General features: G+C 34.5%; 1 protein-coding gene across 10 annotated transcripts in view; it reads left to right on the forward strand.

The window, feature by feature from the left end:
* COP1 (COP1 E3 ubiquitin ligase) overlaps window positions 1-24,668 on the forward strand; it is a 290,627-nt gene that overhangs the window by 82,217 nt on the left and 183,742 nt on the right. For 9 of the 10 annotated variants that reach the window (XM_049715673.1, XM_004269788.4, XM_033428138.2 and 6 more), the window contains 2 exons: window positions 9,967-10,026; window positions 10,747-10,823. The exons of the other annotated variant lie outside the window; for it this stretch is intronic. In XM_049715673.1, coding sequence (XP_049571630.1) covers window positions 9,967-10,026; window positions 10,747-10,823 — 137 coding nt within the window. The remainder of the gene's footprint in view (window positions 1-9,966; window positions 10,027-10,746; window positions 10,824-24,668) is intronic. 10 annotated transcript variants of the gene reach the window in all.

Raw genomic sequence — 24,668 nt, forward strand, 5'->3', positions numbered from 1 at the left:
CTTGGATCATATTTTCTTATGATAGGCAATTTAACCTAGAAACATACTGGTTCCAAGTACTTCTGGATATTGGTGCCTCTTAATATGCAATGATTATACTGTCATTAATATATTTTGGTTTTCTTGTTTTTAGTGTATCCATAATTGAGTGATTCTGAGTATATCAGGTTTAACTACACAAGGGACTCTGAGGAGCTAGGTTAACAAAGTTTTAAAACTTTGAAAATTTGGAGCTAGGATAACAGACTTAAAAACCTACCAGTTACTTTGATTAAATTTCATTAATTTTTCTGTGATTGGAGTCAGGTACACTAGTGATTTGGAAATAGTAAACTTTAGTCTAGAAAAGGTAGTTGATTAATACCTCATGATTTAGTACAGACAGAATGAAGTGAGTGGTTACTTTTTTGCATATATTATAAAGTATATATTGTGTGTTTAATCCTCAAAGTGAATATGGTTGTTAAAGGTCTTATCTCCTGTAGTATAATTTATACTTGAACTTATTCAAGCAAAATACAGACTGACCAGGAGACAAACTACTATTTCTGATTTTCTTTTCCTAAGATTAACATTCAGACTTTGAAAATTAACTTTGTGATTTTATGCTTGACTTTTAATTGCAGTTATGATGAGTCTAAACCAAGACTCTGAATCTGCTTTTCAGATTTAACATACTTATTTGTTCCAATGTCACATCTTGCTGTTAGAATCCTACATTTAATTTTTATTTGTGATTTATTTTTTTCCTTGACTCTCCTTTGAATATTAAGAGAAAGGAATGTGCAAGGCACATAGTAGGCATTTTCATTAGTTATCTATTGCTGTGTAACAAGTTACCCTCAAATTTAATGGCTTAAAAACATCATTTAATATCTTGTGTCAGGAATCTTGGTGCAGAGTAACTGAGTGCCTTTGCTCAGGGTTTCTCACCAAGCTACGCTCCAGGTGTTGGCCAGGGCAGCAGTTATCTTAAGGTTCGACTGGGATAGGAATGCTTCCCAGTTCACTCGTTGGCTGTTGGAAAGAGATACCATATTCTTACCACATGGGCTTCTCCATAGTATAACTTACTGTGTGGCAGCTGACTTCCCTCACAGGGAGCAAGAGAGGGTTTTGAGGACAGCAGTCACATGCTTTTTGTAGATTAATCTTGAAAGTTACATCTCAATAAGTGTTCTGTTTTTTCCATTACAAGCAAATCTTTGGGTCCAGCCTATACAAAGAGAGGGAATTACATAAGGGTGTGAATTCTGAGGTGGGAATCTTTGGAGGCTTTCTTACAGCCAGCCTACCACAGCACTTAATAAATATATGTTTTTAAATGAACATGTTATTCTTTCTTCATGGTCAGATTGAACAAAAGGGCTTTAGGTTCCATGTAAAAGCCAGTCTCCTCTGTGCAAATTTGTACCAGCATTTGAACAATTGCCTTATATTTCATACGATTTAATTTTAAAATATACTTTTGGATATTTGTGGTACCTGTTTAATTCATTGTAATAGGACAGTTTTGATGAGTCTTGGTTTCCTTTTGGTTTTGTTCGGAATTTTATTTTGAATATTTGAAAGAATTGAATTTTACAATGTTTTTATATGAAATAAAGCACAGAAAAGTTCGTAAAACGAATTTACAGTTTAAAGATTCATAATAGAGTGATCATCCGTGTGACCATCATCCTGATTAAACAATAGATTTTTGCTAGGCTTCCTGAAGCTCCCTCCCTACCCTTTCCAGATTATAGCCTTCTCCCTTGCCCATTAGGTAGTCAGTATTCTGATATTTATGGTAATCACCTCTCTGTTTTTCTTTATTGTTTTGATGCCTAAGTATTTATAAGTCTCTTCTTTTGAACTAATATAAATGCACTTCTGCATTATATAATGTTTTGTTCTTGTCTTTGGCTCAGTGCTAAGATTCATCCCCATTGTTGTATATGGCTATAATTGATTCATTTTTGTTGTTTTATAGTATTCTATTAAATGAATACACCCCATTTTTGTTGTTGATGGACTTGTGAGTTGTTTTTGGTTTTGAGCTATTTACAATGTTACTATCTTATATATGTATCCAGGTATATATTAGTATATATCTTTCTATGCTACACATGTAGAAGTGGAATTAATGAGTCATAGGATATGTACATCTTCAAATTTAATAGATAATGCCAAACATGCCTGAGCAGTTGTATTGGTTACTCTTCCTACAGGCATTGTAGGAATGTTCCTATTGCACTATATTATTGCCAGTACTTGGTGGCAATAGACTTTTTTCAGTTTAGCAAATCTTAGGATATGTATTGCTATCTCTTTGTGGTTTTAAGTTGCATTTCCCTGAGACCAGTGAGGTTGAGTACACAGTACTATGAATTGGCCATTGGGATTTTTGTGTATGTGTGAAGTACTTGTTTAAAGCTTTGTGCATCTTTTCTATTTAGTTGATTTTCTTATTGGTTTATTGTTTATATATTCTAGATAAAAGTTCTTTGTTCTATCTATCTATCTATCTCTATATCTACTTATCTATAGCAAATCTTTTACCCCTCTAATTGGGCTGCTTTTTCCATTGTCTTAATGATGTCATTTGATGAGCAGAAGTTTCTGTCTATAATAGAGTCAAATTTATTAGTCTTTCCTGTTATAATTAGTACCTTTTATGTTAGGTAAAGAATTCTTCTCCACCTGAGGTCATGAAGACATTTTACTATATTACCTACTTGAATCTTTACCTTTTATTTTTCATACTCGCATCTATAATCTACTTGGGAATTTTTCATATGGATGTCCAGATGTCCAAGCATCCTTAATTAAAAAGTCCATCCTTTTCCCATTGCTTTGAAATACCACATCTGTCATACATCATGTGTCCATACATGTGTGGGTCTGTTTCTAGGCTCTCTTCTGCTCCACTGGTCTGTTTGTCTATCTTTCTGGCAATACCACATTGTATTAAACACTAGAACTTTAAAGTAAGTTACTGTTCTTTTTTATGAAAGTCTCAGCTATTCATGGCTCTTTGTATTTCTCTATAAATATTAGAACCAGCTGATACATTTCCATGGTACACCTGCTGTGATCTTTATTGGGATTACTTTGACTCAATAGATGAATTTGGGAGACTATCTTTACAATATTGAGTCCTCTAGCCTTTGAACGTGGTATTTCTTTCTGTATATCTAGGTCCTTAAGAATGTCCTTAAAAATGTTGATATTTTTCAGGGGATTATTCTTACATGTCTTTATTTTAGAGTTGTTCATAGGTCTTCAATCATTTTTATGCTATTGTAAGTGATGTCTGTGTCTTTAATTTCAGTTTCTTACTATTTGTTGCTGGTATATAGAAATGCAGTTGATTTTGACACATTTCTTTTGGTATCCAGCAACCTTGTTAAAATCATTAATTCTAATAATTTATTTGTAGATTATTTTATGTTTTCTGTGTACGCATCATCATCTGCAAATAATAACAGTTTAGTTTCTTTCTTTATGATCCTTATATCCTTTATTTATTTTTCTTGTCTTACTCTGCTGGCTAGGACATCCGGTACAATGATGAATAGAAGTGGTGATAGCGGGGCATCCTAGTCTTGGTGCTGATCTCAAAGTGAAAGCTTTCGACGTGTCACCATTAGGTATGATGTTTTCTGTAGGTTTTTGGTAGGTATTTTTTTTTTTTTTATCATTCAAGGAGCTAAGTTTCTATTCCCAGTTTCCTAAGAGGATTTTTTTTTTTAAATTATAAGTGGGGGTTGAGTATTCTCCAAAATTTTCGTGCAGTTGAGATGATATTTTTTTTTCATTATGTTAAACTGGATAATTACATTGGTTTAACATTAAAAAGTCAATCAACTTTGCACCTAGGGTGACCAACTGTCCTGATTTGCCCAAGAGTATTCTAGTTTTATCACTGAATGTTCTGCATTCTAGAAACCCCACCAGGACAGTTGTTTGCCCTACTTGCCTTCCGTATTGCATCTGTATTCATTAATGAGATTGTTCTTTAATTTTTTTTTTACACTGATCTTGTCCAATTTTGTTATAAAGATAGCTTTATCAAATGAGTTGGGGAATGTACCCTTTTTTTCTGTTTTCTGGAAGAATCTGTATAATCTAGGATCGATGTCTTTGCTGAATGTTTAAGGATTTTGCTGGAGAAGCTATCTGGACCTGTTGTTTGCAGAAGCTTTTAAAGTATTGATTCAGTTACTGCTTATTCAGGTTTTTGTTTTAGATACCATTTTTGACATGTTATACTTTTTCTAAGCATTGTCTGTTTCATCTAAATTTTCAAATTTATCGCTATTAGCTTGGTCTTAATACTAAGTTTTTGATGTCCCCAGAGTTTTTAGTGATGTCTTTCATTCCTGACTCTGCTTATTGGTGCTGTGCATTTCTCTCTTTTTTCTTGATCAGTTCTTGCCAGGAATGTAACAATTTTGAGTTTTATCTAGGAACAAACTTTCAGTTTTATATTCTCTATTTTGTTTTCCATCTTATTAATACCCTCTTTATAATTACAGTTTCCATCCTTCTACTTTCTTTGGTTTTATTTTGTTGTTTCTTTTCTAATTTGTTAATTTGGATATACATATTAGTAGGCAGACTTTTTTCTAATATAGGCATTTGAGGCCACAATTTTTCTTTTAGTTGAATCTAAAAATTATGGTATGGCATTTTGTTTGTTATTCCTTAGTTCAAAATAGTTTCTAATTTTCATTATAGTTTTTCGTAGGCATGTGGGTTATTTAGAGATAAACTTATTACTTGGATGTGGGGATTTTCTTTTTTTTTTAATTCTGGATTTCTGTTATAATTGCATTGTTATCAGAAAATAATTAGTGTTTTTCTTAATATGATATTTGCATTATCACCCGTTAGTTCATTAAATTTTGAAATATTTGTGCTTGAAAAGAATGTGTTTCCTGCAATTGCATGGTGTGGTGTAAAGTTTGTTAAATATATGGTGAGAATTTTTTGCATCCTTACTGAGTCTTTGGTTCCTTGTTATATCACTTATTTATTTGAGGTGAGTTTCTTATAGACAGCAGAGGTTTTTCATTCACTTTGCCTGACTCAGCAGTCTTAGAATTTTGTATTTAGTCCATTTACATTTAATGTAAATTTAGAGTTTAAGCCTGCCATTTTATTATTTGTTTTATGTTTCTTTTCTCTTTTGATTTTTTGTTCTTATGTTTTTTCTTTGTTACTTGAATGTATTTATATATTTTTAAAGACCTTGTTTTTTAGAGCAGTTTTAAGTTCACAGAATTGAAAGGAAGCTACAGAGATTTTCCATACATGCTGTAGTAATATGCATTTAAGTTTCCTCCATGTCTTTTCATGGATTGAAAGCTCATTTCTTCTTAGCATTGAATATTATTCCATTGTCTGGATGTATCACTATTTATCCATTCATTTTCTGAAGGACATCTTGGTTGTTTCAAGTGTTGGTATTATGAATATAGCTGCTATCAGTGTGTTTTGGGAATCTTAAGTTTTCAACTCCTTTGGGTAAATACCAACAAGTGTAATACTGGATCATATGATAAAAGTGTGTTTAATTTTTTAAGAAACTGCCAAACTGTCTTCCAGAGTGGCTGTACAATTTTTCATTCCTACCAAGAATAAATGAGGGTTCTTGTTGCTACACATGTTCGTCAGCTTTTGGTGTTGTCAGTGTTCTGGGTGTTGGATGATCTGATCGGTGTACAGTGCTTTCTTTTTTTTGAATTTTTTTTAGTGCTTTCTTGTTTTTATATCCATATATTAATTTTGCTACTCTCTTTTTAACCAACTTTTTTTCTGCAAGTATATCAGTATTCTTTTGTTCAGTTTTGAATACGTCAGATAATTGAAGAAGTCTTGGCAGCTATAATGTATTCTAATTATATTAGCTCTAAAAAACAAAATACTGAATTTAATACTTAAGCATATTTTTATCAAATGATAGTGATGGTCAAATAAATGAGTGCTGATGATACCTACCTGCACCAAAGCTAATGTCAATAAAAGGGGGCTCTATTTTTGAATTCTTTTCTGTTTTAGTCTTAAGGGTTTCTGAGACTTTCTTTCTTCACTTTTTAAATTTAAATTGTTTTAAAATTTTCTTTGGGTTTTGGTACAGTATGCTGTGTTAAGAGAGTGCTTGCTGTTGATGGCTTAGGACTGTGTTCTCAAATAGCATTTCTCCATCTTATGTATTTATTATTATTTTTTTCAGTAGCCCCCAAACTCATAATAGTGTTAAGGCAAATTTGATCCAGAGGTTTGTTTATTATCATTCCCAATTTATGATCAATTTTCCTTTAGATAATGACAGTTCAGCTTTATAAGGACTTCCTTCATATATCTCCAAAACATTCTTGGACTCTGGTTCATGCTTTTATTCTAGATTCTGCCTCTCTGGCTTATGAAACATATTTGCAGAGTGAAGTTAGCCCAGTTTTCTTTCTGCTTTTTAAAATGGTTATCCTTTGTCTTTCTTCTGTTTCCTCATACTATAATGTCTTATATTGATGCCTGAAAGGAGAACACTTGTTTCCATTATTCATCACCACTCTCCATATTGCTGGCCACCAAATGTGTAGATCATTTCCCACACCAATTTTCCAGTTCTCTTTGGACACCAACTGAGTGTCCTATAGTTCAATTCAATTCAGTTCAATTCTATCTAACACTGTCTACCTGGAGTTATCCCCGGATTCCACTGGTTAAGGATTCAGTCCCACAAGACTGAGCTGCTCCTTCAGATGAAAATTGCAAGTCCAGGAAGTCACATGTGCATCTGACCTACTGGCTATAAATTGGTAGTTCCCATGTCTACCTCCTTGGGTTTGATAATGTGCTAGAATGGGTCACATAACTTAGGAAAATAGTTTACTTACTAGATTACCAGTTTATGGTGAAAGGATACAACTCAGGGGGCATGGAACTTCCATACCCTCTCCAGGTGTGCCATTCTCCAAGCATCTCCATGTGCTCACCAACCTACATGTTCACCAACCCAGAAGCCCTTTGAACCCCTTAAATTAGTGTTTTTTATGGAGGCTTCATTCCATGGACATGATTGATCGGCCATTGTTGATTCAACTCAGTCTCCAGCCCCTCTCTCTTTTCTGGATGTTAGAAGGTGGGGCTGAAAGTTCCAACCCTCTAATCACATGGCTGGTTCCCCTAACAACCAATCCCCATCTGGAGGCCCTACAGGAGGCTGTATTTCTTATTATAAATCAGAATAACACAATGTCTTAATAATTTAGAGCTTTAAACTTCTTCAGAATTTCGTCTTGAAATGTAAACACCTCATTTAACATGTGCTCTCTAAATAGTTTCCATTCGCTGAAATTTAAGAAAAAATTTCTTGTCTTGACACCTTTTCAGACTTTTTCACATAAGTAGGTTACATCATTTTGTTTTATCGATACACTATACCTATGTATTTATTACGGCAGCCCTTGTACCTTGGTTGTTTTATTTTAAATTGAACCATATGAAATTGCTGCTTTTGGAAGTAAAAATTGTTTGAACATTGGTAGTTTTATGTAGTTCATCTAATATACGGCCTTCATATATAGTAATGGATGTATTATCCAGCAAAGCTTTGGGGCACTGGAAGGATGGGACATTATCTTCAGAGGGTTGGGCATTAGCATTTAGTATTTTGAGATTTCAGGTGATACTGGATTTTTTTTCTTGGTACTTCAATTGCAGAAGTGGAATGAAAATTGTTAATTTGATCTTAAATATGTATTATGTATCATACAAGTGATATTGGCTGTCTCTGGATGTTGATATTTTAGATGTTTACTTTCATCCTTCTCTTTAAATGTGTTTTGAAAACAATCATACTAAAGACCCCGTCAGCATTTGTTTAAATAGGGGTTTCAGCAGTGGAGCATTTCAAGCTAATTAAAGGAAAAAGTTAAGGGGTGACCATGGGATGTTTTGCTGAATTAGGGGTTAGGGTCAGCAGAGTCGAAAATGGCTATGGACCAAAAGGCAAAAGGATTTAGTGATGGTAGGAAATAACTGGGATATTTGTAGATGTCTTAGATCTGTTGACAGTGATTTGGCTGCTTGGATTGAGCCAGACCAGAGTGTTTTTTATGTTAGAGTGGAAGACTAATTATTGGGAATGGCCAGTGAATGCAGTAGAAGTGGAAGTCCCCATCTAGTCTGGGGCATGAGAGAATTTATCACTTGACCAACTTTTATTTGAAAGAGTTCCAAGGCAGACTGTGTCCTTGAGGGAGAGCAAAATTTCAGTTAAGGTAGGAGTATTGTGTGAAAAATTTTAGGATGGAGTAAAGTTTATTAAACTAGATGGAAGAATTGAAAGAATTTGACAATGCTAATCACTTTTTTTTTTAACCCCCTCCCCCTGTCCCAACCATGGTTTCTGTGATACTGTGCTATCGTTTCTCCTGGCTTTTGCCCTTACCCTTATTGATGGTTGACATAGAGCTGCTCCTTCTTCCTTTGCCTATCTCTTAGCTGTTGGTGTTCCCTACACCCAGTTTTTGTTCTCATCTCTTCTGACTATACTGATTGACATTGGGTGATTTCATTCACTGTCATAAATTCAGATTTATTATTTCCCTTTCTCATAGCTTTTAGGTCTTTGTGTGTTTTATTATTTACTCTGTTTATTCTGTCTTTTCCCACCTTTTTTCCACCTGGCAAATTACTGTTAGTCCTTCGATGCTCAGCATTTCATTTAATTTCAGATCCTGTTTCAGTTATCCAGTTGCCTTTTCCCTCTCCCCAAGTTTTCCATCTAGGTTAGGGGCAGTCTGTGTACCTTTAATTCTTTGTACATACCATCATCATAATGTTTTCTATGATATTTCAACTATTGGTTTACTTTTTGCCATCTTCCCTAGACTGAGTTCCATGAGGGCAAGGGCTAGAGTTTTCTAAATCCTGTTTTTCACAGTGCTTAGCAAAATGCTTAGGATTGGCAAATATTTGAATTAATATGTTATCAATTGTGTATATATTGCCACACAAGAAAAGGCGCTTAAAAATCTGTTTGTCTGCCATGTATTTGCTGAATAATCTTGGACAAGTCACTTAACCTTTCTGTGCTTCATTTTCCTGTGTAGTAGTTCCTATTTCACACCTGGCAATAAATATTATTACATAAGTATTCATTATTGTTATTTTACATTTTAAAAATTGGCTCAATATATTTGGGTTAGATTAAGATAGCCACTTACACATAATAGTGATAGAAATTTAAATTTGATAGTGTTTCTGAAAAGCAGTTTTTTTAATGCAGTGAAGATTTGCTAGCTTTTTCTTTTGATCGAATAATTTCATTTTTAATAATCAATGAAATTTGAAATGCAGACTAGTATGTTCCAGAATTACTTATGATAGTTTGCAAACAACTTAAATCTCTGATGGTTAAATATATTGTTGAATGTGATGCAACAATGAAAATGTTTGCATTTTAATGGCGTGGAGAAAGGTTATGGTGCAGTAGTAGGTAAGATATCAAAGATAAAAGATTATCTTAAATATGTTTTAAAAAATGCTTAAGAGGCTAATTTGTGATTGCTTTGGGGTGGTAGAATTTAATCTCTGAGACTTTTTTTATTTTTAAAATGGGGTTAACTGACATGCTGACATTAATTGCTGACAGTTAAATGAGGTAATTTGAAAATTCTTCGGATGTCTTCTGTTTTTATTAAGTTATATTGTCATTGTTGTTCATCTTTAATATTTTTATTATAAAGCCAATCCTTGTATTAAAGAAAATACTGTTTTCTTAAATATTAAGTCTTTACATTTACTTTTTAACATAGGAACTTACAGCACTTTTTGTCTGCAGTATTTCACCCTGACAACCATTAGTGCAGATTTTCCTAGAAATCATTTTGTAAATGTTAAGTTATTTTATGATTGTGGTGATGCTTGTGTGGTTTGGTTTAGGCTTTTTATTTCCTCCTCTCTAATCTACAGCAACTGGAGCAGATTCAGAAGGAGTTAAGTGTTTTGGAAGAGGATATCAAAAGAGTGGAAGTAAGATATCAAGAATTTCTCACATCTCTAGTAATTTTTCAGTTTCATGAAATTTTTGCTTTTCCTTTAAATTGCTGCATTAAATTTATGGGATTGGTCTCCATTGTATAGAAAGTCACAGTCATAATTTATGCAGTAATAGTTTATTAGGAGGCCTTTTCCTCTAGTTAATGATCAAAGTTAGAGTTTAATCCATTGTTTACTAGAAAGCTAATATTTGAATCAAGAGGAATGCTACTTTTCTTAATGTTTGCAGAGAATATTTTTGAAGTAGAGACTGACATATCATGTTTTTCTGTACTTTGCAGAGTTGAACCTAATGATCCAGTTGCCATACTGTCATATTTATCTTAATATTTATCAGTAGGGTCTCACCTGGATTAATGATTAGCTAGTTCACTATTCACATAGTGTACTGTACATCTCATTCAGATTATTTACATTTGTCTTTTTCTGCATTCGGGAGCTTCATTAGTGATGAATATTTATTAAAGTGTTTCTGGTTCTTTAAGAATGTGTATCATAGAAAAGGCTTGTCTCTTAACTTTCAGATATCCTTGCTTTTGTACTCTGTGGAAAGGAAGCCTTGAGAAATTTGGGTGTTGAGACAAAAAGGGACTGATAAAACCTGGGATTGGAAAGGAATATAATATCATAACTCCTTTTGATTTATACATCTTCTCTTTGGAGTGTCTGTAACTCTAATAATTGTGCTTCCAGGAAATGAGCGGCTTATACTCTCCTGTCAGTGAGGATAGCACAGTGCCTCAATTTGAAGCTCCTTCTCCATCACACAGGTACAAATCTTAAAACTTGTAATTGCTTAGGATTTATGTTACAGAGTGCACATATGGTATTAATCCTTAGGAGCCTTTTCCATGTAATGTACAAAAACCCCTGAGAAATTACTTTGGTCATGATCTAGAAATGAGATTGAGATAGCCTGTTTCCTTAATGCTTTGAATTTTCATGCCAGGGACAGTTAGTGAGTAGAATATTATAATACTGTGAATTCACTGTTGGAGTAAAAGTTTGGTGGATTTCTTAAAATAATGGCAGCTTTAAATACTTTGTGAGTTAAAATAAGATGACATTAGAAATCTACAACTGGAGAACATGAAATGGTAATATTAGGGGAGAATTAGATAAACTAATACCTTTAACTTTTCCACTAACCAGTTGAATTTTCTTGCAGATCTCATTCCCCAGATTTAAAATGAGGCCATTAGATAGATCTGTTAGTTTAGATATCCCTGGTATTTTCTTTATAACTCCCCATTATTAATTTGTCTTCCCTTCTGTACCCTCTATTAGAGCAGGAATTACATTTGTCTTGCTCGTGACTCTTTCCCTAGGTTTTTGAGTAGCAGTAGTGACTGGCCTCCTTCAGTAAGTTTTTGTGAAATAATAGTGAATGTCTGTGGTCCCTATATAGCTCTAAAGTTCTATTTGAAATATCTACTACCTAAAATTTGAATTTGAACTTTTTTGTTGTGTGCAAAGCGAGAGCAATTTTACATGTTTTTAACTTGCTAATCCATTTAGGATAGTGGTCTAATGTAAGCTTTTCGGACAGATAGTTTTAGGATAACACATGGATTATCAGGCAGTCCAATGACAGTACAAGAGATTACACTAACCTTCAGAGCCAGTGTCAGTTCAGGAAAGCTATTTTAGATCTAGTTTGGGACAATATGTGGGGAAGGGGCACAAGGGATATTCAGTTAAAGAACATTCCTGGGTTGTTTGATATTTTTCATTAACCATTTTATGGAGAATCCTCGTGAGTACTAGGTGATTCTGGGGTCACTTTACCTGTGTAATTCAGCTTGTTTTTGTCCATATTTTATTTTCTTTAAAACACTTGGGAATGACTCAGCTGTGGGATATTATCTTTAAGCTTAACATTCACTTCCTGATACACATGGAATCTTTGTCAGTGGAATATTTATTATGTGAGTGCATGCAGGCAAGAAAAAGTTGTCATATCACAGAATCTTCTCTAATAAACTGATAGTTCTCATCGTCATATGACTCTCTGTCATAGCCTTTAACAGTAGTGTTTCTATCTGTGTGTCCAGGTCTTTATTAATCTTACTGACGACTTTTAATAACTTGTTGACCATATAGTATTATATTCATTTAACTGGCTCTGTTTATTTAATGCCTCTGATGCACTGGGCACTGTTCGAAGTGTTGAATCTAGCTGGCAAATTTCCTGCCTTTATGGAGCTTACCTTTTGGGGGGTGTGTGTATGGAGGTTGGGGCAGATGCTAAATAAGCAAAAATATAATATAGTAGTAGTACAAAATATGTAAGTAGTACCCTAGGAAGGAAATTAGATGTATTAGAGAGCTGACACATGAATGAAGTGAAGTGAAGAGGTAATAAAAAGTCATGGGGGAGTTTTGAGTAGGATCTGTTTTAGATTTTAAAATATTTACTGGGGTTCCCACGTAGAGGATAGAGATTCTGTGTCCCTCTCAGCCCCCTGCCATTGGAAGCTAGGACGAACGTTAGGAACATTGCAAGAGTCCAGAAGAGAGGAAATGGTGGAATTTTATTGGATTTTATAGGATTTTATTGGTGGAAGAGAAGGGAAGTGGTTGTATTATAAAGTAAAATAGCTGATCTCATAAAAGATAGAGGATTTCATGATATCTATGAAAACTTTGTTGAATCGCTAAAATCGTATGGAACACTATTGTCAAATGAGATTTGGGCAGAGGTGAGACTGGTTAACAGTTGAAGATGAGAAAATAGACAAACATGATATTTTCTTCAAAAGAGTGTTTTGATATTTTCTTGAAACGAGTAATTTGATTATCACTCAAGGTTTGAGCGAGACACTTGGGAAAATGTTGTGGCTTTAAATATTCTTGGGAAATGACCCTTAAGATTTGGATGTGAAATTAAACATGGGAAGAATGTTATGTTATACTATCAATATTTGAGTTTTTTTTATTTTTAAGAAATAGCATGTAATTGAATTATAATTTTTCCCTCATAATTATTAGCTTCATTATTTAAATGCCAGACATATTTTTTTTATTTCTGTTGATCATAAATTTAATTCATTTTTTAAAAGATGCATACATAAGTTTAAATTGTGAATTGCTTATTGAACTTTTCTGTGGTGTAGACCAGGGATATTTATAAATAAAATATATAGATAAGACATTTATATAAGACACTTTTGATTATATTTAACTACTCTATCAGGTATTTTTGAGACTTAATCTTTCATTTGTGTGTCTGTCAATTTTTAATAAATAAATAAATAAATAAATAAATTTATTTATTTATAGCTGCGTTGGGTCTTCCTTGCTGCGCATGGGCTTTCTCTAGTTGTGACGAGCAGGGGCTACTCTTCGTTGTGGTGTCTGGGCTTCTCACTGCAGTGGCTTCTCTTGTTGTGGAGCACAGGCTCTAGGCGTGTGGGCTTCTGTAGTTGTGGCACGTGGGCTCAGTAGTTGTGGCTCGCGGGCTCTAGAGCGCAGGCTCGGTAATTGTGGCACACGGGCTTAGTTGCTCCGCTGCATGTGGGATCTTCCCGGACCAGGGATTGAACCCATGTCCTCTGCATTGGCAGGCGGATTCTTAACCACTGCACCACCAGGGAAGTCCCTGTGTGTCTGTCATTTTTGACAAAGGTCCAGATGAATCAAAATGAAGGAAAAAGCAAGGGGTCACTTTATGGATGTTAGAAGTATTTAACTATTATAAAGAATATATATATATATATATATATATATAATGGTGAGTTAGTACCTTGTGAATTTGTATATTTTATCATTTGAGTGAATAAACTAGTAAAATTCAAGGAATTTGATATTGTGTAATGGCTCTTGGACTAGGTTAAGAAATTCCTCTTTAACTCACCCACACAACTCTATGCAGTTATACTTACCCCCGTGACATGCTTCCTCCCCCAAGTCATTAAAAAAAAAAATGTGTGTGATGGGTAGAGGGTGGGTGGGGGTTAGGGATGGCTCTTTGGTATAGTGGATGAAAATGGACCCATCTTCTCTGTTATTGCATATTGGGTCTTTGGCTGGATTATGATCACTGACCAGAGCAGTGTTAATGGCTTCTTCTTCACATATTAATGCTTAAGTTTTTGGTACTTTTTGGCAATTATTATTGGTTTAACTGATTTGTTTTACTTGGGAAGAGAACTTTTTAAATTTTATTTTATTTATTTATTTATTTATTTTCTTATTTCACTGTCTTTTATTTATTTATTTTTTCACTACACTGCATGGCTTGTGGAGTCTTAGTTTCCCAGCCAGGGACCGAACCCTGGCCCTTGGCAGTGAAAGCACGGAGTCCTAACCACTGGACTGCCAGGGAATTTCCTAAGATAACTGTTTTTAAAACGTAGGAATTGAAATGTTCTTACAGTAAAGTCTAACTCTAATCCTTACAGATTTGTACCTAATTTATTATATATTTTAAACAAATCTTCTACATAAATCTGAAGAGTTTTTCATATAACATTTATTTCCCTTTATTGAGGAGGGGAATTATACAATATAGGAAATTCTCCATACACAGCCTGACACTATTTTCCATACAGTAAGTCTCCTACATACGAATGAGTTTTGTTCCTAGAGAGGATTCATAAGTCCAATTTGTTCATAAGTGCAAGAAAGTTAGCCTAGGTACCCAACTAATGCAATCGGCTATATAGTACTGTACTGTAATAGGTTTATAATACTTTTCACACAAATAATACATAAAAAACAAACACAAAAAATAAAGAAAACATTTTTCATCTTATAGTACAGTACCTTGAAAAGTACAGTAGTACAGTACACCACCTGGCATACAGGGGCTGGCATCAAGGGAACAGGCAAGAAGAGTTATTGACTGGAGGAGGGAGAGGAGGTGGGAGATGGTGGAGCTGAAGGATCGTCAGCAGTAGGAGTCGGAGGGCAAGCTGCTCACTCCTGACGTTGATGGCACAGGTTCTGGTTCCTTGCTGGATTCAATTCTATCTACTCTTGAAAAAACGATCCAGTGATGTCTGGGTAGTAGCTCTTTTTTTCTTGTCATAGATGACATGGTAGGACTAGATTGCATTCTGAATGGTAGCTGCAACCTTTGTGTACCGTTCTACATTCAGGTCCTATGCCTCAAAAACTAACAGTGCCTCCTCAAAGAAAATCCCTTTGCCATTTCCTGTATCGTGAATCTCTTCGGTTCTTCAGTTACTTCTTCTTCCTCTTGTCTCTCTTGGTGATTCTTAGCGGTATTAGGTACATCACCACTGCTTTTACCATTGCTTCTGGACATCCTGGGCTTGAAATAAAGATACTGTACTACTGTACGCTATACAGTACTGTACAGTAAAGTACAGAAAAGCACAACCACTTATAGAGGAGGCATGCGTGTGACAGTGTACACCAGACACGTGAACTAACTTATGTGATTGGACATGCGAACACGTTTGCATCTTTGAAAGTTTGCAACTTGGAGGTTCGTATATAGGGGACTTGTATTTCCAAGGTTAGATGATTATGAAGAGATCTTAAGAAATCTCTGCTACACTTGCATTTATTGTTGCGAGTACTGAGGATTACTTGCCTTAACTCTGACCCTATACCATGCAGAGGAGTTGAATTTGATGCCATAGGCGATGGAGGATACTGAAGAATCTTACGGAATTCTCAACTTGAACAAACACAAAGAAACGCAAACACAGAAAACAAATTTCCTTGGCAATAATGTAAAGGGTACTCTTCATACATCTGTAGTTTCTCATTAATTTGATAGGTAATAGAATTGCAGCAAGTAAAGAAAAATGTTTTTGAAATAGTTCAATTTCCTTTATTTAGAATATTTGAAGAATTCTTCAGTCACTAAACCAGTTTTTGGAGGTGTATCAGGCATGTATAAAACACAGTTTTAGGCACTGGAGATACAGTTGTGAATATGACAGACCCTAGAACTCTGCTCACATGGTTATATAAAGGACGGAAAATAAGTTATGCTGTCAAATTAATTATTCTGCTTAAAATATGGTATAAATAGACTTTTTGATTCCAGTAATTAAAATAATCAAAATACATTTAACTTAAATTATGTTTGATGAGTAGGTATTTCAGGATTTTTGAAAAACATCTTTGGGTTTTTGTTATAAACTGTAATTGTCACTGCTTGATGAAGATACTACCAGTCCTTTCTAATTCTGAAATCTGAGGTGTGAATAGGACAGATTTCGATGTGCATGAGTATCAACCAAACCTCTTGTTTGACATGCAGATTTTTGAACCCCACCCCCGAAATCTGATCATTAGGTCTGAGGTGAGTTCCTGAGATTCACATGTAGGCCTGGAGGATCATACTTTAAAAATATGTAAATACTGGTTTAGTGGGTAGTGAATATGTCTGTATTACTGACATGTTTTAAAAATCTCTAAGTAAGATATATTTATTTTCTTTTTCATAAAAGAAAGCTCTGACATTCAACACTAACGTTTTATAACTATCTTAAGTTTATTTCATTTTTGGGGAGGATAGGGTAAAATTTTCTATTTACTCTCTACTTTGTAAAGTTACATATCCTTCTGTAATGTCTTAAAAATGCCTCGAGTTCGGTTCCTGGGCTTGAGAGAGCCAAAACAGTTAAAATTAAGTTTCTTGGAAGGAAGCAAATTATTGGTATTTACCAGCCATTCCCTGTTGATTCCATTCATATTACTGTGATTAGACCCTCTTGCTTATGGCCTTTTGTGCTTTCAGGTTAGAGTCATGTAGGAAACTTTTCACCCCTTTGCTTATTATAGGTGTACCTTGATTCTGGGAGGTCAGGGATGGGAGAAGCTGGGAAAACCAAAGCTATACATTGTAACCCTAGCCTAGATGTAAGAATAATTGAATGCAAGCATAAAATTTCATGTGCTGTCACCATTTTCTGTTTCTGCTGTTTACTGTCTCTCCTCTACCCAAGTTCCAGTATATTTTTCCCATTCAGATCCTCTACCTTTGAATCTTTTGTTGCTGTTTTTGGAATGCTTCCTCTACTTTGTTTTTAAAACCTTTTTCTGAGATGATTTCAGAGACCTGGGTTTTTGTAACACTAAGATTTATGGCAGTTACATCATCTGATAATTAAAAATTTCTCCTCTGTGAATTATAACTAAATTGTAACTATTCCCACTCATTGATAAGTGGTTAGAATATAATGGAGTCAAAGGCAGTACTTAGCCTAACAAACTGGGACTTTTATTAGCTTTGTTGGAGACAAATGAGTTTTGTCAGTCTTTTTCTTTTGAGCTTATTATTCTGTTTTTGAAATTCTACCAAGCAAATTATTTACTTCCAAAGGCAGTAAGCAGTAGATTCAGACCTGTTCCATCTTTCAGAAATTTTCCATCACATGTGCTTTTCACATCTGCCAGCAGTAAGTTTCTCCCTGAGGAAGCTCTTATAATGAAAACTTTAAAATGAATTGCCCTTTTACTTTTCTTTTTAAACTTTAGTAATATTATGGAATTACAGACCTTTTAAAAGGCAGCATAATATGAGGTTCATACAGTCCTCCTATGTACTGTATATATATCTACAACCCTTTCTAACCATCTACCATTAAAAGGGGACAAAGGGTGTTGGAGGAAATTTTTCCTGGATATTTGAAATACTCTGATAACTTCTGTTCTTTGAAGAATAAATTGAATCTCTTTTTCCTAAAGATCATAGATATGTACTCTGGAGCCCAATGTTTTTATTATTGAACTACCCTTACGTTCCAGAAGTAAATCCAAAGCTTGTATGATATATAGGTTTTCATAACCTTTTTGGGAAACCTTTGGAGTCAGATGTGTTTCATTATGTAGTGTTATGTCTTGCCCCCATACCCTTCCCTCCCCAATTTAGAAAGGTAACACAGTACATATGCCATATATTATGTATACTGGAGGAGGAGTAAAACGCGGTTCCATATAATCAAGCACATTAATATTTCAGCATTGAAGCATGCATGTTAGCAGTCAGTGAGATAAACGGTATCAAAATCTGTTCAGGTCAGGTTTTCACTTCAAAAAGTTACAAAAAGTGTTTGATTTTCATAGTTTTGGGTTTTAGGAATTGAAGTTTTCTGTAATCTTTTTTTTTGTTGTTTAACATCTTTATAGGAGTATAATTGCTTTAAAATGGTGTGTTAGTTTCTGCTTTATAACAAAGTGAATCAGTTATACATATACATATATCCCCATATCTCTTCCCTCTTGCATCTCCCTCCCTCCACCCTCCCTATCCAACCCCTCCAGGTGGTCACAAAGCACCGAGGTGATCTCCCTGTGCTATGTGGCTGCTTCCCACTAGCTATCAGTTTTACATTTGGTAGTGTATATATGTCCATGCCACTCTCTCACTTTGTCCCAGCTTACCCTTCCCCCTCCCCGTGTCATCAAGTCCATTCTCTAGTAGGTCTGCGTCTTTATTCCCATCTTGCCCCTAGGTTCTTCATGACCATTTTTTTTTTTCTAGATTCCATATATATGTGTTAGCATACGGTATTTGTTCTTCTCTTTGTGACTTACTTCACTCTGTATGACAGACTCTAGGTCCATCCACCTCACTACAAATAACTCAATCTCGTTTCTTTTTATGGTGGAGTAATATTCCATTGTATATATGTGCCACATCCTTTATCCATTCATCTGTCAGTGGACACTTAGGTTGCTTCCATGTCCTGGCTATTGTAAATAGAGCTGCAATGAACATTGTGGTATATGATTCTTTTTGAGTTATGGTTTTCTCAGGGTATATGCCCAGTAGTAGAATTGCTGGATCGTATGGTAATTCTATTTTTAGTTTTTTAAGGAACCTCCATACTGTTCTCTATAGTGGCTGTATCAATTTACATTCCCGCCAACAGTGCAAGAGGGTTCCCTTTTCTCCACACCCTCTCCAGCATTTATTGTTTGTAGATTTTTTGATGATGGCCATTCTGACCAGTGTGAGATGATATCTCATTGGAGTTTTGATTTGCATTTCCCTAATGATTAATGATGTTGAGCATTCTTTCATGTGTTTGTTGGCAATCTGTATATCTTCTTTGGAGAAACATCTGTTTACATCTTCTGCCCACTTGTGGATTAGGTTGCTTGCTTTTTTGATATTGAGCTGCATGAGCTGCTTGTAAATTTTGGAGATTAATCCTTTGTCAGTTGCTTCATTTGCAAATACTTTCTCCCATTCTGAGGGTTGTCTTTTCGTCTTGTTTATGGTTTCCTTTGCTGTACAAAACCTTTTAAGTTTCATTAGGTACCATTTGTTTATTTTTGTATTTATTTCCATTTCTCTAGGAGGTGGGTCAAAGAGGATCTTGCTGTGCTTTATGTCATAGAGTGTTCTGCCTATGTTTTCCTCTGAGAGTTTGATAGTGTCTGGCCTTACATTTAGGTCTCAATCCATTTTGAGTTTATTTTTGTGTATGGTGTTAGGGAGTGTTCTGATTTCATTCTTTTACATGTAGCTGTCCAGTTTTCCCAGCACCACTTATTGAAGAGGCTGTCTTTTCTCCATTGTATATTCTTGCCTCCTTTATCAAAAATAAGGTGACCATATGTGCGTGGGTTTATCTCTGGGCTTTCTGTCCTCTTCCATTGATCTATATTTCTGTTTTTGTGCCAGTAGCATACTGTCTTGACTACTGTAGCTTTGAAGTATAATCTGAAGTCCAGGAGCCGGATTCCTCCAGCTTCATTTTTCTTTCTCAAGATTGCTTTGGCTGTTTGGGGTCTTTTGTGTTTCCATACAAATTGTGAAATTTTTTGTTCTAGTTCTGTGAAAAATGCCAATGGTAGTTTGATAGGGATTGCATTGAATCTGTAGATTGCTTTGGGTAGTATAGTCATTTTCACAATGTTGATTCTTCCAATCCAAGAACATGGTAATCTCTCCATCTATTTGTATCATCTTTAATTTCTTTCATCAGTGTCTTATAATTTTCTGCATACAAGTCTTTTGTGTCCTTCGGTAGGTTTATTCCTAGGTATTTTATTCTTTTTGTTGCAGTGGTAAATGGGAGTGTTTTCTTGATTTCACTTTCAGATTTTTCATCATTAGTGTATAGGAACACAAGACATTTCTGTGCATTAATTATTTTATCCTGCTACTTTACCAGATTCATTGATTAGCTCTGGTAGTTTTCTAGTAACATCTTTAGGATTCTCTATGTATAGTGTCATGTCATCTGCAAACAGTGACATCTTTACTTCTTCTTTTCCAATTTGGATTCCTTTTATCTTTTTTTGTTCTCTGATTGCTGTGGCTAAAACTTCCAAAACTATGTTGAATGAGAGTGGTGAGAGTGGGCAGCCTTGTCTTGTTCCTGGTCTTAGTGGAAATGGTTTCAGTTTTTCACCATTGAGGACGATGTTGGCTGTGGGTTTGTCATATATGACCTTTATTATGTTGAGGTAAGTTCCATCTATGCCTACTTTCTGGAGGGTTTATCATAAATGGGTGTTGAATTTTGTTGAAAGCTTTCTCTGCATCTGAGATGATCATATGGTTTTATGTAAGTTTTTTGAGCCCAATATTTTTATATATATATATATGTTTAATTTTATTATTTATTTATTATTATTTTAAGAAATATTTATTTTGTTATTTATTTGTCTGCTTCGGATCTCAGTTGCAGGATCTTCATTAGGGCATGCGGGATTTTAAGTTGTGACATGCAGGCTCTTAGTTGCGGCATTCGGGATCTAGTTCCCTGACCAGGGATCGAACCTGGGTCCCCTGCATTGGGAGCGTGGAGTCTTAACCACTGGACCCCCAGGGAAGTCCCAAGCCCAGTATTTTTAAAAGCCAAACTGTATATTGCTGAAAAGGCCATTTTAATCACCGATGTTTATTTGTATAAAATCTTTTGTATAAAATTTATTGTACTATCTTGTTGAAATTCTTACAAATACCACAATATGAGTAGTAGTACTGTCTATTCTAATGAGTCCGAGACACTGTAGAAGAAAAGATTTCACCTTAATTTTCAATTGAATTTTGCATCAAAATTTTCTCTTAGCTTCCTATTCATTTATAGATATAGCTTATATGTGAAACTGACTTAACAGTCTTTTATAAATTATTTATTTAAACATATTTTTTATTTCTTTTTTTTTTAATTGAAGGATAGTTGATTTGCAGTGTTGTGTTAGTTTCAGGTGTACTGCAAAGTGATTCAGTTTTTTATATATATATATGTATACACACATGCACACATATATACACATAATACACATGTATACATATATACACAAATACACACATAAATACGTATATATACACATAAATACATATACATATATATTCTTTTTCAGATTCTTTTCCCTTACAGGTCATTACAAAATAGTATAGTTCCCTGTGCTGAACAGTAGGTCCTTCTTGATTATCTATTTTATATATAGGGGTGTGTATTTTTTAATCCCAAGCTCCTAATTTATCCGTCCTCCCCATTTCCCCTTTGGTACCATAAATTTGTTTTCTATGTCTGTGAGTCTGTTTCTGTTTTGTATATAAGTTCATTTGTAAAAGTCTATCTTTTAATTACAAAGTATATCTTTGCTTTTGGAAGCAAATAATTTAACTGACAGTAAGTAGTTTTGTGACGTCTACTTGCATGACTGTGAATTTCCCTTGTAACTTGGATTAACAGCTGTATAGTTTTCATATGTTTTTAGCTGAGCTCCTCATTGTCACCAGCAAGAACATTAAGAATTTTTTATCATCTTATTTTCCCCATCATGAATAAAGTGTATTATTCCTAACTCAGTTTTAGTTACTATCTTGAAATTTTCTTCTTGCCCTTGCCATTTTTTGGTGGCTTTATTTGTATAACTTACTTGAAATAATTTGAAGTTATTTATTTGACATTTATTTGAAATAATTGATGACTCTCATATTTATAGGTTGCCATTTTTTTCACTTTTCTCCTTAAATTATGTCTATGAAGTGGGTTGGGCTAATCCAGGATTTCCTCACTCTTCAGTTGTAGAATGTGATGTGCCTAGGGAGCATAGCATGGTTGTTCAGTGTAGACTCTAGAACCTGACTCCATGGCTTTGAATCCTAACTCTGCTATCGACTAACTTTGTTAACTTGGGCCAAATGTATAATCTGTCAGTGGCTGAGTTTCCTCACTTGAGAAATAGGAAAGATAATAGTGTCTACCTGAGTTATGAAGTTTAAATTACTTAGCTCAGTGCCTACAGCATGGTAAATGCTCAATAAATGATAGCTGTTAATACTGCTGTTGTCATTACCATCTGTGGATTGTGGCTAACTCAGAGATAAGCAGTAGAATAGCACCAGAATCAAGAGAACCCAGCCCAGGCAGTGCTTTCTAATATTCTCTTCTAATCATGTTACTTTATACACACATAGAAACACACACACACACACATTTTAAAAAGCAGAATTAAAGGGATTTATTTTTTCAGATTGCTTCTGTTGCGGTTGTATATGCAATAATAAATTTCCTTAGTGAATAAGATTAAGATCTGAAATAAAATAAATTTCAAACTCTGCAGTTATTATTAATAAAATACTATTTAAAACCTGTAATTTCAATACCTTCAACAATCTGATGAGTACTATTTTTAAACATGTATTTGAAATGTAATGTTATCTCACTATATACACTGATATATCAATATCATTGTTCCAGCCTGCAGTCAAAGAAGTCTGAATTATAACACCATAAAATAATTATATCTAGAAATACTTCTGTTCTATCAACCTCTAAATGTGCAGCGTCATAATTTTATTAATGTTTATCAGATAATAGGGAATTGGGTTTCATTAGTGGAAGGAACACAGATTTTTTTTTTTTAACATCTTTATTGGAGTATAATTGCTTTAATGTTGTGTTAGTTTCTGCTGTATAACAAAGTGAATCAGCCATATGCATACATATATCTCCATATACCCTCCCTCTTGCGTCTCCCTCCCACCTGCCCTATCCCACCCCTCTAGGTGGTCACAAAGCACCCAGCTGATCTCCCTGTGCTATGCAGCTGTTTCCCACTTGCTATCTATTTTACATTTGGTAGTGTATATATGTCAATGTTACTCTCTCACTTCGACCCAGCTTACCCTTCCCCCTCCCCATGTCCTCAAGTCCATTCTCTACATTTGCATCTTTATTCCTGTCCTGCCCCTAGGTTCATTAGAACCTTTTTTTTGTTTTTTAGATTCCATATATATGTGTGAGCATACGGTATTTGTTTTTCTCTTTCTGACTTACTTCATTCTGTATGACAGACTCTAGGTCCATCCACCTCACTACAAATAACTCAGTTTCATTTCTTGAGTAATAGTGTATATATTGCCACATCTTTGCCACATTGCCACATCTATTGCCACATTGTATATATGTGCCACATCTTCTTTATCCATTCATCTGTCGATGGACACTTAGGTTGCTTCCATGTCCTGGCTATTGTAAATAGTGCTGCAGTGAACATTGTGGTACACGTCTCTTTTTGAATTATGGTTTTCTCAGGGTATATGCCCAGTAGTGGGATTGCTGGGTCTTATGGTAGTTCTATTTTTAGTTCTTTAAGAAACCTCCATACTGTTCTCCATAGTGACTGTATCAATTTACATTTCTACCAACAGTGCAAGAGGGTTCCCTTTTCTCCACATCCTCTCCAGCCTTTATTGTTTCTAGATTTTTTCATGATGGCCATTCTGACCGAGGAACACAGATTTTTGAATGCATGGCATTTCTTCATTTTTAGCCCTGTTAGTCCCCGATTAGAGTATACTGAAAATAGCGTGTGATCCTGTCATACCAGTTCATGACTCTGTGCAAGGAAAGTGAGCATTGGTTATATTTCATCAAAAGAAATTCATTACAAGATTGTGTTAATTCTTTAATTTGTAGTATAAGTGCTTTGAAGGGTCTTTCTTACATAAGTCCTACTATAGGAATGGTTAAGATCACTGAATATCTATTATTATGTATTGCTTTATAAAAAAGACTACTGTGAAGACAGTTGCATCTCATTTATTATATTTTTGAAAGCATAAGTTTGTATGTTATTGATGAATTTTATTCATACAGGGTAAAATTTATTGAACATCTACCGTTTTTTGGCATTGTACTGAGAAATTAACCCACTTAATTAAATCTTATACCTCTCTGAAGTATCTTACTCATTTAGCAGATGGAGAAGCTAGCGGCCAAATAAGATCAATAACTTGCCCAGAGTCATTTAGCTGCTAACAAGTGAAATTCAAACCCACTCTGTACTCTTAAGAGTGCCTCTCATATTATAACCTTTGTGATTATTTGAGTACTAAAGTGAATAATGATTTTGTATATTTATGTAAAGAGACACACTGAAATTAGTATACTTAATTGCTTAAATTTCATTAGGGTAGACAAAAATATAAAGATTTCTATAGTAGAAATAGGGAAGAATTTTTAAAAATGTAAGAAACTGTTGATCTATCATGCTTGATGTAGAAGCTATATCATTTTCAGGTGTTAATAGTCTTCATAAGCTAATTTATTTAAAGAAGGGAGGGAGGTAAGAGTGACGTGATAAGATAGATATGGTAAGATGGAACTCTTAGGAAGAAAAGCTAGTCAGGACTTCTAGAGGTTTTTCTAGGGTTAGGT

This window comes from Orcinus orca, chromosome 1, assembly GCF_937001465.1.
Source record: "Orcinus orca chromosome 1, mOrcOrc1.1, whole genome shotgun sequence".
Lineage (NCBI taxonomy): Eukaryota > Metazoa > Chordata > Mammalia > Artiodactyla > Delphinidae > Orcinus > Orcinus orca.